This window comes from Schistocerca gregaria, chromosome 4 (assembly GCF_023897955.1).
Source record: "Schistocerca gregaria isolate iqSchGreg1 chromosome 4, iqSchGreg1.2, whole genome shotgun sequence".
NCBI classification, from domain to species: Eukaryota; Metazoa; Arthropoda; class Insecta; order Orthoptera; family Acrididae; genus Schistocerca; species Schistocerca gregaria.
Window position 1 is genome coordinate 544,219,575 of NC_064923.1, and position 22,121 is coordinate 544,241,695.

The window sequence follows — 22,121 nt, forward strand, 5'->3', positions numbered from 1 at the left end:
GAACCACTTTTGTTTTCCTGATGACATTGTACTGTTTTCATCTATTGCTCACAAATGTCAACAATTAATTTAAAAATGAAACACAACAAATTTGAAAAAAGCTTGAAAATGAACTATAATAGGAATAAAAGATGCAGAATCAACACATTAAAAAGAATACAAGTTAACAAGGAAGGCATAGAACGAATTGAGAAGGTTTTGTATTTAGGGCAGTTAAAGCCAATGATTTTATGGGCAGAAAACAAGAAAAAAGAGGTGTAATAAGTGGTTTCAAAACTAATTTTCCAACTTAGAAAATTTTACTACCTGTTTTGACTTATGACAGTACGACATATATTTTTAAAGCAAAAATCACTTAAAAAATGAGGATTGCTGAGTAATCAATACAGGAATGTTGATGGGGAATACTAGTAGAGTCAGGAAAATAAATAAATGGGTTAGGGAACTGACTGGGGTGGAGGACATAGTGGCACTGTTACAAAGACTATTATGGAAATGAGCAGGGAATGTATCCTTGTGAAAGGGTGGCAGATGCATTATTTGAGTTCTTTGTTGAACTTCAAGGGCAAACTAAATACTAAGACAACAACTTAATGGATGACAGGTATATGAAAACTGAAAATATTCAGGAGCTGCATGGATGTATATTGCGAAGATCATAATCCATGGAAAAGCCTTGTAAGCCATTGGATGTCAAATGGCTGATGGTGCTGAATAAACTTTGTTATTTTTCAAAAGAAAAATTCACTTGGGAAAACTAAAAAATTACAAGGAGACAGAATACCTGGCTAGTATTACCTCCTGGAGACAAAATTCTAAGCACTGCTAATAGACATATATAAAAGCAGGAAGAAATAACCAGTTTTTGAAATTATCTTCTTTTCTCATGGAAGAAAGAGGGACAGCTAAACGAAGATTATAAAGGAGAAGCAAGTCACTCACATTCCAGATTAAGATGGATCCTCACATTGTTGACAGGTTGCTTTAGAAGGACAACAAATGGTTTCCTGCACCTAGTGTCTTTCTATCCTTCCCAGACCAAACCTCCCCCTTTTTTTTATGTCCCCTGTTTGGCCAAAGACTATCAATTTCTGTCAGTTTTGACCTAGAAACCATAGAATTAAAGATAAGGGGACAAATAGCAGTATACTAATTAACACAATGCTGGAAAGAGATAGGAAAAGTTATGAAATCTACACTTTGCAATAATAATAATAATAATAATAATAATAATAATAATAATAGTGCCAGTAGTAGTAGCAACAGTAGTAACCAGAATCAGTTTTTCAGTCATCAGTCATCCATGATACATTTTCCACCTTCATACGTTTTATCAAATATTCTCTGAATGACAATAACAGTGATCATCAGTCTTCTGCCTGATTCGATGAGGCACACCTTGACTTTCTCTCCTGCCCAAACTCTTCATATCAGAGATAACACTTACACTTAATATTTTCAATTATTTGCTGCATATATTCCAATCTCTGTTCCCATACAGTTAGTTTCCATTTACAACTCACTCCAGTAGCATGGAAGCTACTCCTTGAGATTTTAACGTGTGTCGTATGATCGTGTCCTTTCTTCTATTCAGTGTTTTACAAGTATTCCTTTCCTCACCAGTTCGCCAAAGAATACACTCACTGATTATCTTATCAAACAACCTTCTACGGTACCACAGCTCAGACACTCCGATTCTCTTCTTTTCTGCTTTTCCCTAAGTCCATGACTTAATTACCTACATTCCTGTATTCCAAATGTATATTATCAGAAATTTCTCCTTAAATTAAGGCCTATGTTTCACACTAGTAAGACTCTTTATGATAACAAATCTTCTCTGCTTCTTATGTTCCCCTTGTTCATCCATCATCTGCTACTTGGCTGTAAATTGGCAGAATTCTTTCATTTCATCTAGTACGTGGTCCTCAATTTTGATGTTACATTAACTGCTAGTCTTATTACTTTTGTCTTTCTTTGGTTTATTTTCTATCTATATTCTGCTCTCATTACACCATTCAACAAATCCTGCAGATTTGTTCTCATTTTTATTGAGGATAGCAATGCCTTCAGTGAATGTTACCATTCAGATCCTTTTATCCTGAATTTTAATTGATCTTCTGAGCCCTGCTTTTGCTTCCACAATACCTTCTTCACTGCACAGACTGCATGATAGGAGAGAAAGACTCTATCCCCATTTTACACACTGTGTAATCCAAGCACTTCTTTCTTCATCTTCCATTCTATCCTTTCCCTTAGTCCTTGTTCATGTTGTACATTACCCTATTCCCTACAGAAGGCCTAGCAAAACGTGCCTGACAAGCCATCCCCCTTCAGTGATCCCTTAGCCCTCCAACTCTACTTGTGCCATGCTGTCTTGGCCTTGCCACGGCCTTTGGTCCTCTTTTTTATCAGCAATCAAGTGACGCAGCCACTCATAACTGTTTCCTCAATGCATATGCTCCCACACATTCACTGGCTATCTATCTTTGAAGAGGCATCACTGCTTCATTACTCTGTTTGCTCTTCGTGTTTTTGTTCAGGTTTACTCTCCTTAATACTGTGCTACTGGTCAGGTTGTCATTTTGGTTATTTACTGTGGCTCCTATTCTTGTTTTGTTTGTGGTTATTACTGTAGCTGTTTTTCTATTACAATTCTCTAGAATGTCAAAAAGAAAGAGCACTGAAACCATGTTTTCAGTGAGTAGTGGGACATTAAGCACCGCTCTGTACACAATCTCAATGAAACACCCCTTGAAGTGACAAATGAGAGTTACTTTCAAGAATAACAATGTGGTTTAGTGGATAAGTTAAAGAGAGAGAGAGATACAAGTACTGCCTGAACAAACAAGTCTTAAAGAAAAGAGTTTAACTGCATCGTATTGCTATGATTAAAATTAGCAACCGCCCAAAAATGCTTCAGTGACGGCATTCTCATTAAAGAATGTGCAATCGAAAGCACTTGGTTATGATGATGCTGCTGAACACTTTAAAACAGCTGCTTTGCCATGACACAGCAAAAATTTTATACGGGACATAGCATAAAAAGAATCTAAGCAATTTATTTGCAAACTGTTGGTGTTATTCTTTGCATGTGGATGAGAGTGCAGATCGAATAGATCTTAGTCAATTATCAATTTTTATATGCCTAATAATGGACCACATTTCTAAAAATAAAAGAGTTGCGAACTTAAGTTGTGTTACTAAGAACGCAGGTTTGAATATGTTTAACAAAGTCAAAAAGTGTGTTGACAAAATTTGTGGTTTTAAAAAGTGCTCTGCAATTTGTAACAATGGTGCAGCAGCAGAAATAAATTTGTTGGTCAGTTAAGAAAACAAACATCAATAATTGTTTAACTTTTCATTGGATTATATAATTTGATTTTGTGTTTGCAAGGAAAGGAACATCTTACTTCTGATATGTTTATGGATATTAATGGATTACATTGTAAACTTACGTTGTTTAAATTGCAACTAAACAAGGAAAAATTTGATCATTTCCTGAGTTGCTGTGGACCGAAGCAAGAATACATGGAAGTAAAATTTTCAAGACTTACTTACCTTATGGATAAAGTCTCCAACGAGTTTCATTTTTCACGATAAAGGATGACAGCCAAAAACAGTTGCAGGATAAAAAATTATTAATTTTTATCCTGCAATTTTTTTTGGCTGTCATCCCTCCGCCACACACCGTTGGGTGGCTCGCGGAGTATGGATGTAGATGTAGAAACATCTTGACCTGGTATCATTTTCTTTAATAATCCAATGAAAATTAGTCCTGAAAAGTATTATTCAGGAAGAAGTCTGCAGATTAGAAAATGATCTGTTCATGCTACCCAGATCATAAAGGTATGCAGCAATTTTTGAAGTCATGCTACAAGATCAGTATCCAAAACTCACAGACTTCACTCTTCAAAACAATTGTGAAAGTACATTTTCTTCATTGAAGTACATTAAATCTGCGCAGTACAATTCAATGACCAATGAGTTGTTGGAACATCAGTTTCATTTTGCTACAGTGCAAATTGAAATCAATATTCCAGGATTTGTCAGGATCAAGTTAAGTAAATGTAAGCAAAGTCTTAAATCTCTTTAACATAAGTACAAGAAATTGAAACAAATAACCAAATAAAAATCAAAGTTTTAGTAATTTATGTCTTATAATGTTTACGCATAGGGATGGTAGGGCTCATGAGTCGCAATGACTGACAGTTTTCCCCGAAACTGAACAGCTTGGCTGTGACGGCACCACACAAGTAGAGTCTGAGAGGGAAGCACTCATTGGATGGGTATGGCTAGTGAGCGATGAAATCTTGTTTGATTTTATGTCAGAACTGTCTCTCTGGTGCCTCTACCTTTCCTAAAGCTTAACTGTTAGTCATTTAACAGATCTTCCATGTTATTTTCTGTTATTCTGCAAGGGTGCATAATTCTTGTTGGCAATTTGGAAGATTACCTGTTAAGCTGCATGTGCAATAATTCTTGCACTTATCCATCCTTGCTACCTTCAGGACTATATGGATATGTTTTAGGTTAGGTTAGGTTAGGTTAGTGTTGTTTAACGTCCCGTCGACAACGATGTCATTAGAGACGGAGCACATGCTCGGGTTAGGGAAGGATGGGGAAGGAAATCGGCCATGCCCTTTCAAAGGAACCATCCCGGCATTTGCCTGAAATGATTTAGGGAAATCACGGAAAACCTAAATCAGGATGGCCGGAGACGGGATTGAACCGTCGTCCTCCCGAATGGGAGTCCAGTGTGCTAACCACTGCGCCACCTCGCTCGGTGGATATGTTTTAAAAAGTCTAACTGTATGTCTCTCATCTCATAAATACCACACACCAACTTGAACTGTCTTACCACTCTCCGCAATTATTTTAGAAATTCTAAGAGTATGTTACCTATGCTTCTGTCTTATTTGATCGTAAGTCTGCCAAAGTTCTGTCAAGCTCTTACTCTAACACTGGAATCACCATGGACATAAGACATTAGTACTTACTCTCTAAGCCAAATCATTTCTTAATCAATGAGAAGTTTTTGGCATTTTATTATTATTATTAATTATTATTATTATTATTATTATTATCTTATCTCAGACGTTATGTCTGGTCAGAAGTAGAAAGTGATGCGGACCTTGATCAAGCGTGAATTCCTTTTAACTGTACAGTATATGTTATATTGCATTTAGGAACTTTTGGGTAATTGAACGTGTATCAATAATTACGGATTTCTGTAGTTGTATATATAAGTTTGGATGTAGCTGTATTGCATTGATGTACTGGTGGATATTGTGTGGTATGACTCCTGTAGTTGATAGTATAATTGGTATAATGTCAACTTTATCCTGATGCCACATATCCTTGACTTCCTCAGCCAGTTGGATGTATTTTTCAATTTTTTCTCCTGTTTTCTTTTGTATATTTGTTATATTGGGTATGGATCTTTCGATTAGTTGTGTTAATTTCTTCTTTTTATTGGTGAGTATGATGTCAGGTTTGTTATGTGGTATTGTTTTATCTGTTATAATGGTTCTGTTCCAGTATAATTTGTATTCATCATTCTCCAGTACATTTTGTGGTGCATACTTGTATGTGGGAACGTGTTGTTTTATACGTTTATGTTGTAAGGCAAGCTGTTGATGTATTATTTTTGCTACATTGTCATGTCTTCTGGGGTATTCTGTATTTCCTAGTATTATACATCCACTTGTGATGTGATCTACTGTTTCTATTTGTTGTTTGCAAAGTCAGCATTTATCTGTTGTGGTATTGGGATATTTAATAATATGCCTGCTGTAATATCTGGTGTTTATTGTTTGATCCTGTATTGCAATCATGAATCCTTCTGTCTCACTGTATATATGCCTTTTCTTAGCCATGTGTTTGATGTGTCTTGATCGATGTGTGGCTGTGTTAGATGATACGGGTGCTTGCCATGAAGTGTTTTCTTTTTCCAATTTACTTTCTTCATATCTGTTGATGTTATGTGCTCTAAAGGGTTGTAGAAGCGGTTATAAAATTGCAGTGGTGTAGCCGATGTATTTATATAAGTGATTGCTTTGTGTACTTTGCTAGTTTCTGCTCGTTCTAGAAAGAATTTTCTTAAATTGTCTACCTGTCCATAATGTAGGTTTTTCCTTTCTGCTTAATGTGAATCTTTCTGTTGCTGAATGTATGTGATGTATTCTATATTTGTGGCATTGTGATCGTGTAAGTGTATTGAGTGCTTCTAGGTTTGTGTTACTCCATTTCACTACTCCAAATGAGTAGGTCAATATTGGTATAGCATAAGTATTTATAGCTTTTGTTTTGTTTCTTGCTGTCAATTCTGTTTTCAGTATTTTTGTTAGTCTTTGTCTATATTTTTCTTTTAGTTCTTCTTTAATATTTGTATTATCTATTCCTATTTTTTGTCTGTATCCTAGATATTTATAGGCATCTGTTTTTTTCCATCACTTCTATGCAGTCGCTGTGGTTATCCAATATGTAAACTTCTTCAGAATGAGATTTTCACTCTGCAGCGGAGTGTGCGCTGATATGAAACTTCCTGGCAGATTAAAACTGTGTGCCTGACCGAGACTCGAACTCGGGAGAGCTTCTGTAAAGTTTGGAATGTAGGAGACGAGGTACTGGCAGAAGTAAAGCTGTCAGTACCAGTCGTGAGTCGTGCTTCGGTAGCTCAGTTGGTAGAGCACTTGCCCGTGAAAGGCAAAGGTCCCGAGTTCGAGTCTCAGTCGGGCACACAGTTTTAATCTGCCAGGAAGTTTCATGTAATCTTCTTGTTTAGTATGTTTTCCCTTGACTATGCTATTTTTCTTACATTTGTCTGTTCCAAAAGCCATATTTATATCATTGCTGAATACTTCTGTTATTTTTAGTAATTGGTTATTATTACTATTATATCATTATCTACACCAAGAGTCAATTTTAAGGTATGAATATTTAGTAGCCACATTCTTTTTATTTTATATCAAACTCCAGCATATTACATGTGGGAGTCACCTTCATGAACCAGCAGAATGAGGTTCTATACAATTTTATCTTTTGCAATGCTGTTTCACTCTCATCTTGCTGCACTATGTGCTAATTTTTCAGTTATAAATAAGGATTCAACATTTTTTAGGATGTTTTACATGAAACCCACACAAATTCTTCAATAGCAACAACAAAATAATGACAAGGTAATCACAACAGTTTTAAAACCATATTATATCTTAAGGTATTTGCATTTTTATGAAACAGTTTGTAGCAATGCACAGTTGCAGAGGACAAAAATTATTACATGCAGATGCCCTAATAGCAGATGTGCCAGGACTCCATAACTAGTCTCGATAGTAGGTGTTCCACACTTATATACGAGGGTAATCCCAAAAGTAAGGTAAGTAAGTAAGGTAAGTAAAGTAAGTACAGAACTCTGTTTGTGTGGAAGTTGGTCACACTGTTATGAAGAGTGCTTCACGAGCTGTGTGTTATCATGTGCATGACGCACTGAGGCACTCAGTCTTGGCTTGGCAGCCGTTGAGACTGGAGCTCCAGTTGGATGTTACCGTTAAGTGCAAATTGCACACCGTTATTCAGTTTTTGAACGCAAAGGGCGCTGTGCCAATTGAAATACATTGCTAATTGATGGCAGTGTATGGTGGGTCATGCTTGGATGTCAAAAATGTTTGTAAGTGGTGTAGAGAGTTTGCAACTGGTCGGACCAAAATTCACAACGAACAAAGGGACAGGAGACCATCAATTTCTGAGGAGACAGTGCTGAAGGTTGAGCAAAGCATGCGTGAAAATCAGTGGATCACCCTGGATGATCTCTGCATGCTGGTTCCTGAGGTTTGTCAAAGTACCGCTCACAGAATTTTAATGAAAGGTGTGCGCAAGATGGGTGCCACGCATGCTGACTGAAGACCACAAGTGGCAATGAGCTGATGCTTCCCGCGCATTTCTTCACCACCTTGCAGCCGAGCAGGACAACTTTCTGGACTCAGCTGTCACGGGTGACAAAACCTGGGCATAGCACTTTACACCTGAGACCAAGCAACCATCACACCAGAGGCGGCATCCTTCTTTGCCAAAGCCGTGCAGCTGACAGCAAGCTCGTATGACATGGGCATACAATACCTGACACAGCATCTACAAAAATGCATCGACAGAAATGGTGATGATGTCAAAAAATAGCTAAATGTTCAATCTGTAAACTGATGTAAGCCAATGTAGAAATAAGTAGGTCTATGTACTCAAAAAAAGTAGGAGACCTTACTTTTGGGATTACCCTCATAAGTTCCATTTGTTCAGTGTTTCTCCAAATCCTACACAAAAAAGTCAATTGGTGGATAGGTAGCTTGGGCACATAAATTATATAATTATATTTATTCTCCAAAGAATAACTGAATTTCTGTTAATGCATACTTTATGACTTCATTTACCAGGTGAGTGGCGCCCTATTCCACTAAAATATGATTTAGCATACATCCATTAATTGTCATTCCACAGGAGATTTAATTTATGAATTATTTTGATAACTACACTGTGTATTTAGAACATTATGACAACCTCTACTTTTTAAGTACTGTAATGTATAAACAACTGAATCCTAGTTCATAAATAATATTTATAAAGTGTATAGTGAAGATGAAAAGTACATTAAAAATATGGAAACAGCCAAGAGGAAAAGCTTCACGCTACTTCATTGACGTTATTACTATGGATTTTTGTGTTTTAAATGAGATGCTTGTAATTTTATTGCATTTTATAACACTGAATGCAGATAGCATAACATCCCAACTTTCTATGATATGCACGGTATAACTACAGAGCTTCAAACTTTGCGTAAGCTGTTTGTGTCTGCCAAAGTTAACTATCATAAAGTGATACAAATTCAACAGAAACTACGTAATATCATAAATGTCACTGCTTTGTTACAGTATAACATAGAAGCTAATCAGTAAGATATTATTCAGCATTTGCTATAAATAGTATGAGTACTAAAATCCTGTAGCATTCTCATCATGCTGTGTAACAATATACCATAAGAATTTAACAATTTGTTTTGCACATTATTCAAAGACTACTAGGAACTGCAGAAGCTATTGGGCATACAATGACTAAGGCAAAGAATAATCCAATTACATGGTTCAATTGTTTAATGTCCCCTTCAGCGTCAACTCGGACACACATGCTCCCATCTTCATCCTCCATCAACGAAAATGACTGCCATCATGATAATTCACAAAAAAGGAAATGAGACAATGTACTGAGGCAGAATACAAGAGATCAGAATACTTTCTATTAAAAGAGGTAACAAGTGATTCAAGTAACATACTTGAGTTGCGATACCCAAATTTTTCAATTACAACAAGTATTATTGTGAATGGCCATTCCGCTGGTTTTGTCTACTTCAAGAATTTTGTGGCTTTTGTTCCATGTAACATTCAAAAGACTGTATGTATAGCTTGTCTTAATGTGGTTTTCTGTAGTTCTGTGGATGATTAAAGTCATTTCAAAATGTACACTGCTGACCCTTAAAACTGCAACACCATGTAGACAGCATGCATCAAGCATAAAATTAGCATGAAGTGTTCTAAATGCTTTGATAGGTAAGTGATAAGCATTACAGTGGACTGACACAGAGTAAGCGGAGTAACAAAATTTATAAATGGAACTTTGGTTTTACATTCGCCAATTTTATGTTTCTCGTGATCAATACTAAAAATTACCCAATTTTACATTTCTTCCTTGTAACGTTTACCACTATTCTACATTCTTACTCAGTGTCTTGCTTGACTTCTTCCTGTTTTCTTCCTATTGACATTTGATGTGACTGAATGAGATAAATGACTCAAATGACTGGAATTAAATATTCTATGCCATTGCGGAGATCAGAGACTTGAGAGAGGAAACACTGACATAGTCCACGATTGGCTTTGCCAACACAGCTTGCAACATTTAGCTTAAATGCACAATTATGATAGAACTACTGCTAGCTTGGGGCTGCAATGGTAAAACATGACAGTAAAGCAAAGTGTTCCAGACCAAGCCAATACGTGACGAAGGGGCTCAGCTGCCACCTTGTCTTGTGCCATTTATAAGTCAGTCTCATCTTTTTGCATTTACTTCCAATGTCTATATTCAGCAACAATATAGATAATCAACATTTGAAATTCAAACACTGAGTCTCAAAAAATATGCTTGATCAGAATCAAGGCTAGTGAGCTCTTATCGGCTGATGACTTGTTACATTGCCCAACATCCAGCATAGCCACTACACCATACTAATACATTTCGTTCACTCACAACATAATAAGGTTACAGACCTTACCCTATGTAACATTCGAAATTTCTGAAGTACTGGATTATAAAGTATAAAACAGGCAAAGAAGCTGTAAATCGAAGTTGATGCACGAATTTTAGTCTCCTCCTAGGTAACAATTTTATCAACTCTCATCATGCCAACTAACATAACCTAATTGCAAATCCATCAACAAACAAGAAAGAAATTCCAAAATTTTATATCATAATATACCCATTAGAAAAAAGTGGGTTTTGCCACTAGTAATACTGTAGGGTACGTAATTGAAAAACCTATCACTTTTGCTAATGATGTACGAAGTAATTGAGCCATTTTCCAACACACTACTGCCATAAATTATACCTCAAAACATGCCATTTTGAGGGTTCTTTCGTTTCATGTTCACCTCAAAAATAGCAAAAATTTATAACCTACATGGTGAAATAAGCTGAAAACTTTGAAATATAGTGAAAACTGCCAGATTGCAACATCTCAGATATTTGTGACATCTAGGATGTTTGTTTTCCATGTGCAGCCAAAACCTGTAGAGCATGGGGATGTCACATTAACCATTGGTTCCTAGCATACAGTGAGATGAACAGCAAGCTACACGGTGGGTTGTTCCAAAGTATGGCTGATGTGATCACTGTATAGGAAATGGAGTGACTGCAGCTTCCACTTAGGTTTAATTTATACCGTTATACCTCATACACCCCTCACTACTATGCATTAATTTTACTAACAGTAGTACTGGTCAGAGCCTGTCAACAGAAACCAACACGTCATGCCTCTATCGAATGCAGCCAATGAAGGCTACTACTCCATTTGCTATGTGTGACACCACAATTAACAGGACGTGTTCAGTCAACATTAGTGCAATGGCTTCGTCATCTTTGTTGCAGTCCTCAACGGTGTTTAATGCATTGTGATGGCAGACAGCTTGATATAAATGTAACAGATTTCTGGGATAGAGAAACACTGAAATACTGAAATCACAGCAGACGTAACTTTATTTCATATTTATTGGTATAAATAAGTACCATATGTGAAGGGAAACTTGTGTGTGTGTGTATGTGCTTTCGCAAAACTGTTTTTACACTACAGCAAGCAACGAGCTCGAAATGCAAACAGCGCGCATATGCAATACTGTAGAACGCTCCACTTTGACCACCAAGCACAATGAACAAGGAAACGTTTACAAGCAGTATACTAGAGAGCACTGCACACATGTCACCAGAGTACTATGCACTGCCATTGGCTAAGAAGGAAAACACACACCCTCACATGTGAGATTCTGACTTTCAACGGCTTCACAGTTTTTGTTTCAATTCACCATGATCACCAATTTCTGCTTTTTTCTGGTTGAGCACAAAAGAAAAATATCCAAAAAGAAGTGTGTTTTGATGATGCTGAGGTGCTTTTCCAGAACATGGCGAGCCTTGGCAATTCTGTTTTTGTGAAAGGGGAGTTTAAAGAGGGCTGAGGCAGGACTGATAATTTGGATTGAGGAGGGAGGAATGCCAGAGTAATAGTTGCAGTTGTGTGAACCACTGTGCCAATGTGGCTCAGTGGCTAACACACCTGTCTAGTAAGCGAGAGATCCGGTTTCAATTTGTGGCGTTGGTACAAATTTTCACTTGTCGCTTCAGTCTATACACATAAAAAAAAAATGTAGTTACGTGGTCAAAACATGTCAGAAAATAGATTGATTACCTTTCACCCAAATATCAATTTCAATTTTTTGACAAGTTTTTACTTGCTGTTACACATCTATGATTTTTTAAGAACTGATGAAATTCATTACCACAAATTATTGTATAAACATCGTACTGTACATTTAATTTCCTTCACTTATACAGATTTTATTGGAGAGGATTATGATTATTATTTGTTTATGTCAATTACATATGTTTTTGCTTGTATTTTAGGGGTTTTAACTTTTTCTCGATTCTGAATTTTCCTCAATTTGAGTCTGGGTCACACAATAATGTAAAAGAGGGGTTTCACTGTAGTCAGAAAATAAGGAATGATTACACAATGGATTTCTCCTTCAGAAATCACCATGAAATGTTGTTTGTTTGAGGGTCACGTAATGTCTTGTGTAAGAAAAAGAAACATCTATCAGCACTTTTATGAATTCTACAGTGGGATGATCTAGAAATATCAAGACTGGTTTATCAATCTACATATTGCTGCTTGCAATGCTATTGATCCCATGACTATCAAGCAAATATGGAACCAATGGCCTCATGAAAGCAATACTCAGCACCATGCCTGATCTCAGTGACACATATTGTTCACTTAACTCTGCAGAATCATTCGGCAATGTCACGTACCACGAGCCAAGAAATGAGTTTGTTTGTAGCAAGATAAGTATCCACATGGTTAGTGTGGTGACATTTGGAGTCCCGTCAGCTGTCAGCGTAGCGACCATTGTTTCAGCTTCCCTTGACACAGCAGAAAAGGTAGGTACGCTGCTAGTCCTGTGTCCAACAACAACAATGGACAGAGAAGTGGCACCATGTTGTCTTTTCAGATGAGTCCCAGTTATGTGAACAGCAACACGGTACATACATATCTGCATGGAGAGGCTTTGAAGGTAATGGACATTGCCAGATTGCATCTGTCACCATCAGCACCTGACACAGGCCCAGCAGCTAGCTTGATAGTTTGGAGGGCAACAACATAATCACCTTAGGCTCCAATCTGGACAGCTGTCATTACATTTTGTTAAGGCCAGTGGCTGTTCCCCGTCTTTTAGGTCTCTGTGATGTAATTTTTAAACCAGATAACACAAGGTCACACATTTCCCATGGTATCTAGATTTACCTTGATACAGAGGATGTCAGACTGTTACCTTGACCAGCATGATCTCCAGATATTTTACCCATTGAAAACATCTGGTCACAATATCAATTCAACTTGATGCCCAGCTGGGTTAGAACCACAGCTGATGCCAGAGACGGCAGGTCTTTGTACAAAATTTTGCATCCTGGTCATTCACAAATCACTCTTGTATTCTTCCCGTCATACTATATATTCATAATAAGAAAAGTTTCATTAGTTTCTCTATTTTCTGGTGTTACTATTTTAATGGCCAGCAGAGTATATATTGTGCACATTTATGGATAGATTTTGAAAAGGAACCAGTTGTTATTTAGGCTGTCAGGGTAGTAACATATGAATCACTCGCGATTTGCACGTGTTTCGTGGAGAGAGAAATGATGTTCTTGCAATTTTTTATTTACTTGGATTCTAATTATCAGATACTTTCTCTTTTTTTATAAGTTTCACGCCAAAAGCTTTATGACTGTCAAAACTGAAATTACTACAGTGAGAGTATTGTTGTAATATACAAGAACATTCAAGGTAATACCAGAAATCACACTGCCAATAAGTAAGGTATTCCAAGAGCAACAATGGGAAACATGTAAAAGCATCAGCTGCTAAGAAACCACATAAGATGAAGGAACATCTTGGAGTGTTTTGGTGGAGGCCACTAAACATACAGAGAGAAAGACACATTCTGGTTATATGATAGGCTTACTTGAAACTGAGTCAAGCATTATCAGTAGCACTAGAAGATATAAACTACAGTTATCATGTGAAAAGATCTTACAAAATTACCTGAACATTGCTTTCATGAACCCATTTTTAAATATTTATCTTTGTTGATGATTATGACAACTCTTCTACATATTCAGAAGTTGGACAAAAATATGAAAAAACTGTGAGAGAAATACATGTTTTAACCTAAATGCAGCCTACAGGTTGCATTGTTGTATTTGACCAAGAACAACACAATGCCTCCACTGCATTGTACGTGCCAGTCGCAGTCAGAACTGCTACGTCAGGGAAATTTGTGTTCTCCGATAGCAACCAGTCAAACTTCAGAGTCAAGCAGGTGAACTATACAGCAGAGCATCAGGGGTCACTCTGGTAGATGACAGCCAGAAGGTAAACATGTCCACCGAGCCAGAATGTGGCAACAATATCATCACAATAGATCACTGGCCCCACAAACCTACTGCCTCCGCGGGGTCATGTGGCCTCAAATAGACTCAGCTGTACCTTGCTGCTTTACTGGTATTTAGGCTGGTGCCCAGGCTGGGCTAAAGAGCTTATTTCTAAATGAGCTTTCTGGGCCAGGCACCAACTGCAGTAGCAGTTCTTCAATCAGTCTTGCAAAGCAACCAGGAGGATCTTCGATGCTCTCCATGGAGCACTCAATGCTGTCACCAGGCTTTGCCAAGACATGGTGTCTGCACTGTGGACATTTGGATTAGTTTATCCACATCCCTCTGCCAGCTTCACAGGATTTGAGGCACATGTCGTGCTCCTCCCCTTGGCTATGCCCTGCTTTTTCGAAGCACTCGATGTTCCTTTTGCACTCCAGGATAAGTTTGAGAGTGAGCTCCAAAGCCTGCAGGATGAGGGCAACTTGACCCCAGTCCCCAACAGTTAGTGGGCCACTCCCATCATCATTATGGCAAAATGGAAGGTTCGCTAAAGATTTGTAGAGGCTTCAAAACCCCTGATTAATGGCCAGTCCTTAATTGATGTCTACTGTGTACCTAGAATAGAAGACATTATGGTCCCCTCATGGGCATTGAGATCTTTGCAAAAATTTATTTGCAAGACACATATTTCCAACTCCCACTGCATCAAAAAAAGTCTTATTGGTCAATGCTCCATTTTGATTTTTCTGGTGTAATTGGTTCCCCTTTAGCATTGCTATTGCACTGGCTGCCTATCAACACTATTTAGAACACACATTAGATCTGCTGAGGATTGCCAATCACTTAGATGAAATTACAGTGTCTGGTAAAAATCTTCAATATTTAGTCGCCAACCTTAACTCATTATCTGATGTGCTCAAGTGGCAATCTCAAGTGTAATGTGGACAAATGCTAGAAATACTGTTTCTTGTACCACAAGTAGAATATTTCAGACATATGTTTAATGCATCAGGATGCGGCCCACATCACACTACATCCTGGCCGTCCAGGCACTCCCAGCCCCCAATGACACTAAACAACTAAAATCTGTTCTTGGAAAATTCAACTACTATAAAAATTCATTTCTTACACGGCAGCCGACACAAAACTTTTCCATAGGCTGCTGCAAAAAAAGTACAATTAGAGTTTTTCATGTAACAAAGTTGTCCAGGATCTCAAACAAGCTCTTCCTCATTCAGTATGTTGCACTGCCTACGGCTCTTCCAATCCCTTAACTGTGGTGGCAGATGCATTGTACTATGGTTTGGGAGTGGTGCTGTTCCAAGAGGTTGATATGGTGGAATGCTCTACTGAGGATTCTCCAAGGCACTGACACAAGTGCAACATAATTACAGCTAAATAGAAAAGGAAGTCTTGGCTATTGCAATATTCCAAACCAGAACAGTACATCATATCTAGCAGTCAGCATTGTCCTAGTAAGGGTATATCTACGACATTCGGTATAGGTCCATGGTGCGACATATCAATGCTGATCTCTTCTCAAGACTGCTCCTAGGACAGGACCTAGAGTTCGTCTTGGTGCCAGAGGTGTGTTCCCAACAAAGAAACCAAAGAATAAATAGTGGTGATGAACTTATGTCTGGATTTGGTAGTCATTGTCCACCAATATTTAGATGGCCCAGTCATTTAGAAAGTAATTTGATTAGTGGACCATGGTTAGTCAGTGAATCGCAAATGAGTGGACCACCCGCAAGAGCAAGCATACTGGTATTATAAAAACAAACTATCAGCTCTCAATGGCATTCTATTGCTTCAGGGGGACAATGGTTGCACCTGAGTAGTAATGCCAAAAAACCCTCAGACAACACATCTTGACGCTCTTCCAAGAAGGTCACTGACTCACCAAGATTTATTGGGAAAGGTATTGACAATTACACTGCTAAAATGGCTGCAGCATGCACCACATGTCGGAACAAACAGGCAGCCAGTGCAGTGATATTCTCTCTGGTTGGACACATTATCACCAAGGTCTCCTCCACTTAGACTTTGCTGGCACTTTTTAACGTTATCCTCGTTAAGTGTCACTGATGCAAGCAGTGATGTTCATATGTGTTTCAAATGTCCTCAGCATTCTTGGCGAAAACAATACAAGTACTGGCTCACATTTTTCCATCACAATTCTTCCAGAAACTATGGTGACAGATAATGCTCCCCAGTTTATACACTCACTTAATTTGACACTTTTTGTTTGGACATGGCATTGCCTGGATGCATACAATACCCTTCCATCCAGCATTCAGTGGCCTTGTGGAGACATTCATCCTCATATTCCAGACACAAATAGCCAAGCTGTATGAGCACCTCGCGTTGGATGAGGCAGACACATTGTTCATAGTCTCCTACTGCTCATCTCCACAAGATGGAACTAGTCCACATGAAGACTGCATTGTTGGCACAATCAATCACAGCTCTTGATTATTCACCTAACTAACTGCCCTTCAATTACCTTCCTGGTAATGGAACTGCCACTGATACTCCCTACAGGATAAGGGCTGGGTACTCGTCTCCTCCAAGGGCCACCAGCAATGGGTGCTGGCAGTTGTAACACATCTGGGAAGGGTCACAGTGCAAATTCAAGATGGCTCCAGATGCCCCAAACATATCAACTAGATGTGTCCTTGCAGTGCATCGACCCCTCCAACTGGAAATCTTTCACAAAGTTTTTTGTTGCAGTGTCAAGACACCTCAGCACCAAGGACCATTGACAGCAACCTAAAGCCACCAGTGCAACAGGCTATGCAGCCTCCAGGTGCCAATGACATCAGCCCTCCCACAATCTAGGTGTCCACATCAATTGACACTGACTCCTGGGACACTGAGATATGCCACACCCTTTCATTCACCAGGGGGGAGGGATGGGGTGTATGCTTTGTCAGGACCATTCACCCTCTTGCAAAGTAACCAGTGTCAAGCAGGTGGCCACACAGCAAAGCTGCAAGGAACACTACAGCTGACAAATGTGCCCACTGGATCAACACAAAAGATCACTGTCCCTACAAACCTACTTGTCTCTGCGGCAGGGTCACATGGCTTCAAACAGATCTGGCTGTATTCTGGCACCTTCATGGTATTTAGGCTGGCATCCAGACTGTACCATTGTACCATGCAGTTCATTCCTAATGAGCTCTCTGGTCCAGAGGCTGACCACAGTAGTGGTCCATCAATCACAGTCTTCCTAAGGAAACAGCACGTTCTTCAGTGCCTTATTTCAGCCAGGAATCTCCTCTACATGAAGCAACCAGTACTGTCATCAGGCTTGGCAAGATGTGATCTCTGTGCCAGGGATATGTGTGGACTATGGTACTGGTGGTCATAATATCTTCACTAGGGACATGTGTGGACTATAGTTCAAATGGCTCTGAGCACTATGGGACTTAACATCTGTGGTCATCAGTCCCCTAGAAATTAGAACTACTTAAACCTAACTAACCTAAGGACATCACACACATCCATGCCCGAGGCAGGATTCGAACCTGCGACCGTAGCGGTCGCGCGGTTCAGACTGAAGCGCCTAGAACCGCTCGGTCACTCTGGCCGGCCGTGGACTGTGGTACTGGCCATCATAATGCTTGGTGTCATTAACTTTTTCATTCCAAAGTGAATTCAGGAATAAACTTTGACACTTCTTGGATCATCAGCTAAACAAACAGTCACTGTGCCATTCAAGTCAAACTCTGACTTAGCCACATACTGTCCATGTAAAACCTTATTCCAAGGAGGAGATCTGAATTCAAGGAAAGTGGAAAACCATCATCCACTAAGTCAAAATACAGGCGAAATTGTGTGTTGACTGATAATGACATATAGTCATTGATAAGAGCTGTGATGAAAAATAAGAGGACAACAGCTGCAAAAGTCATTGTAGAACTGAATGTCACACTCAAGAAACCTGTCAGCACCAAAACAACAATGAAGAGAGCTCCATAAGCATGGAATTGCAGGGTGAGTTAGACGTTCAAAACTGCACAACAGTGATGTAAATCTCCACAACAGGAATACATGGTACTGAAGCGACAAAACCTGGGCTATGGAAAGTGTCATTTGGTTGAATGTGTCCTGTTTCACACTATTTCTAACTTCTGGTTGAGTTTACATCCCAAGAATGAAACATGGCAGAGATTCAGAAGAGATTTGGGCAGCCATATCATGGTATTCCATGAACACCATGGTGACGCTGCAAGATCGTTTTACTGCCAAGGATTATGTGGCCATTTTTGATGATCAAGTTGATCCTGTGGTACAATGTTTGTTCCCCAATGATGACCCTGTGTTCCAAGATGACAGGGCACCTGATCACACAACATGTGTTACCCAGGCATTGCTTTGTGAAGGTGAGGATGAGCTGCCACATCTCCCCTGGTCACCAAAGGCACCATATCTCAATGTTAGTTAGCCTTTGTGGTCTACTTGGAAGTTATGGATGCAGAATCACTATCCATCTGCATCATTGTTACTTGAATTTGCCACTGTTTTTCAGGAAGAATGGTGTAAGATACCCTAGAAAACCATACAGAACCTGTATTTATCTGTTACAACATGACTAGAATGCCAACACGTTTCCTACACCGTGGTGAAGTCTTGTGTTTTTGGTGTTTCCATATTTTTGTCCAACCCCACTATATGCTGTTTGTTAGAGAAGATAAAGTTAAAGAATGTGAACAATAATCCAGTGAAATAATTATAGACCTGTGAGTAGATAGGACAGTCTTCCACAGAACAAATTGTTGTAGGGAAGAATTTTTTCAATTGCACTGAATTAAGGAATATTAAAAACATTCATTGTGAGGTGAAATAACGTATCTTTGAGAAGGAAATGACAAGTATCTCCCAATATAAGAAAAGAAATCTCAGTGTTTTAGTTGGCAGGAAATGTAAACAATAAACACATAAATTGCTTAAGTTTTTCTGATAACAAATTGTAAAATTCTAGCAAAAGTTCTCCAAAGCTAAAAATCAATCTTATGATTTAGATAAATCACTAATATTTAGTCACTGAAGTAGAAGACTTTAGTCACTGAAGTAGAAGAGTATGGCACCTATAGAAATCAATACACACGTTAATGATTTATTTCATCGTGTTCTATAACTTGTTTCCTGCAAATAATTATTATTTAACAAAGTAGCTTAGAATTATTTTTTTTAGATTGAAGTTAATCCTCTAGTCAGTTTAATAATGAATAAACATATTGTTGCTATACAATTTAACAACTACCTCGAATAACATGAATATAACACAACTGTCCAGAAAAATGTACGTTTTATTTCTCTCTGATTTGCTGTGTAAATAAAACAGTGTGAAATACTTAGGGTTGTTTGACATGGTTTTGGAATGTCACTGCCAATGAAGGACTGGTATGCAGTTTCAGGTATTGAGCAAACACACAATTTCTGCTTTTTACAAATGTTCATCATGGCATATATACTACTAAAGAGCAAAAATATGTCAACTTAGCAAAATTCCTAAGGCTATGATTAAGTTAATCTCTCTGTTACAGGCTTTCAGACAAGAACTTGGGAGAATATCCAAGGTTTGTAAGATATAGAGAGGAAGCTTTGAGATGGTCCATGAGATGTGCTCACACACTGAAATCGGCAGTACACTGCCTGTGAAAAAGAAAATAACATCACTGAATCTCAGTGTTGTGCATCGTGTTAACTTAAAACAAATTTTCATTCTGCTGAGTGTGTAACTTTCTTAGGCCACAATGCTAGAATACTTTGGCCCCCTTAACTGTAGTCATTATTGGGGGTTAGTATCAACTCTATGCAACTGAATAATGTAGCCTATTTTTATTTAATTTGGATATCTGCCTTGAAGAGACAAATTTATGAGGCTGCAGGTGGTGTACAATTCAGCTGCTGTTTTAGGTAAATATAAAAAGCTATTTAGCGGTTGTGGTGTAGTAGAAAATCTAATGTAACTAGTTACACTTGAACCACATATTTATGTCATCACTTACTTGTATGGCTTTGTCAGGTATCAAGGAACACTTTGAAGTATGTTTTGATTATGCTAACTAATTATAGCTTCATCTAGATAACAAATCTTTGTCAACCTCACTCTCAAAACTTATATTTCATCTCTAGTATGATTTCACTTTGCTCAAATGAAGTTTATATTTACAGTCTTCAGTTACATCATCATACAACTTTCTGACATCACCACACTAAATATGAAAGTAGCTCTTTTAATCTCTGCAATAACTAAAATTTTTGATCCTGTAATAAATATTATTATTACAATATACTTTTTCAATTGTCTTCAATTGATCATTGGTATTAACAACATTATATTTACTACAAAACAGTTTCACTCTGTACAAGACACTTCTCTCCTGATTGTATGGAGAAAATCAACAAAAATGTATTATAGAACACATTCCCACTTTCCTTTCACATATCTGTCTTGCCAGCTGCATTAACACAACTCTCTTACTTCTTTATACTCTACTGGACAGAAATGATGGAACTGACACTACAAAGTATGTCACTACAAAGATATTTTGCCCTTTGGAACAATCTGTCCATCTGATTAACTACTTACAATTCTTCAGTGATTTGAAAGTAGGTGTTTGTGAAACTCAACATAATTATCTCATTTATAACACAGGATGAAAATGAGATGTGAGCATTTTTACACACTAATAATATGGTATCTTGGTTTCTCAGTTAAACTGACTGATGATGTCAAAGATTTAAGAGGCACGCATTAAAAGCGTGGCTACAAAATAGATACATTGTACAGCAAGAGGAGACATTTACAAAGGAAATTAAGGAAACAAGGAAACTCACCTGTAAACTTGTGTAGCTGGAGAAAGTCCTCTTCATCCCAAAACGAAACTTATCATGATCATTCACATGGCGATGCCTTAGCAGCAGCGCACGCATCACGGTTGGCTTATCCTCTGCTTCTATCAGTTCATCAATCACCATTTGTTCAACAACTCTGTAAGCTACTCCAGGGAGATCTCTCTCCTCAAGATCAAGTAGCACAACACCTGTGGAATGATAAATAGATGTGGCAGTCTTGTCCATCACTGTTCTTAATTCAAACATGGCTTATCCTCTGCTTCTCTCAGTTCATCAAGCACTTCACATGTTCAACATCTGCCATCCACTTTTGGAGTATTTTCTGACATTTGTGACATCATGTGTCTTATATTAAATTACTTGTATTGGTTTCATCTACTTCACTTCAGAGGTGTTTAAATGTTAAAAATTACTTGTCTCGGCTTCATCTACTTCACTTCAGAGGTGTTTAAATGTTAATAAGAATCACCCTATATATTTTTAACATTCAGTATAATATTGAGATACATCACACATTTATGTACACCAAACAATGGAAAGTCCAGGATGAAATAACAACAGTATTATGAAAAGGATAGATTTCCACCCACCAAACAGAGGAGGTGCTGAGTCACAGACAAGCACAATGAAAAGACTACAATATAATTAAGCTTTCACTCAAAACACTTTCTTTGAAAATACAGACATACATTCACACAAGCACAACTCACATATATGTGACCAGACTTTGGTTGCTGTGGCCAGACTGTGGACAGCAACAGTCTTTTTTTCAAAAAGGATGGAATGATGGAGTAGGGCCAATAGTGACAGGTAAAACTAACTAAAATTCATGTGAAAACACAGTGACATAAAAGAGGAAAATAAATAAAACGATGATAATAGTGGGATGCAGGTCAGTGGGTGGATATATATGAAAAGGGGAGCAGGGGCAGCAGATGTAAATGGATTGGATAAGGTTAGTGTGTGGTGCTACGATAAGGGAAAAGAGAGAGTGAGAGTAAGTGTGTGTG

General features: G+C 38.1%; 1 protein-coding gene across 14 annotated transcripts in view; it reads right to left on the minus strand.

The window, feature by feature from the left end:
- Nucleotides 1-22,121, minus strand: part of LOC126268165 (band 3 anion transport protein) — an 811,429-nt gene that overhangs the window by 133,864 nt on the left and 655,444 nt on the right. For all 14 annotated transcript variants that reach the window (XM_049973749.1, XM_049973744.1, XM_049973747.1 and 11 more), the window contains one exon: nt 21,094-21,299. In XM_049973749.1, coding sequence (XP_049829706.1) covers nt 21,094-21,299 — 206 coding nt within the window. The remainder of the gene's footprint in view (nt 1-21,093; nt 21,300-22,121) is intronic.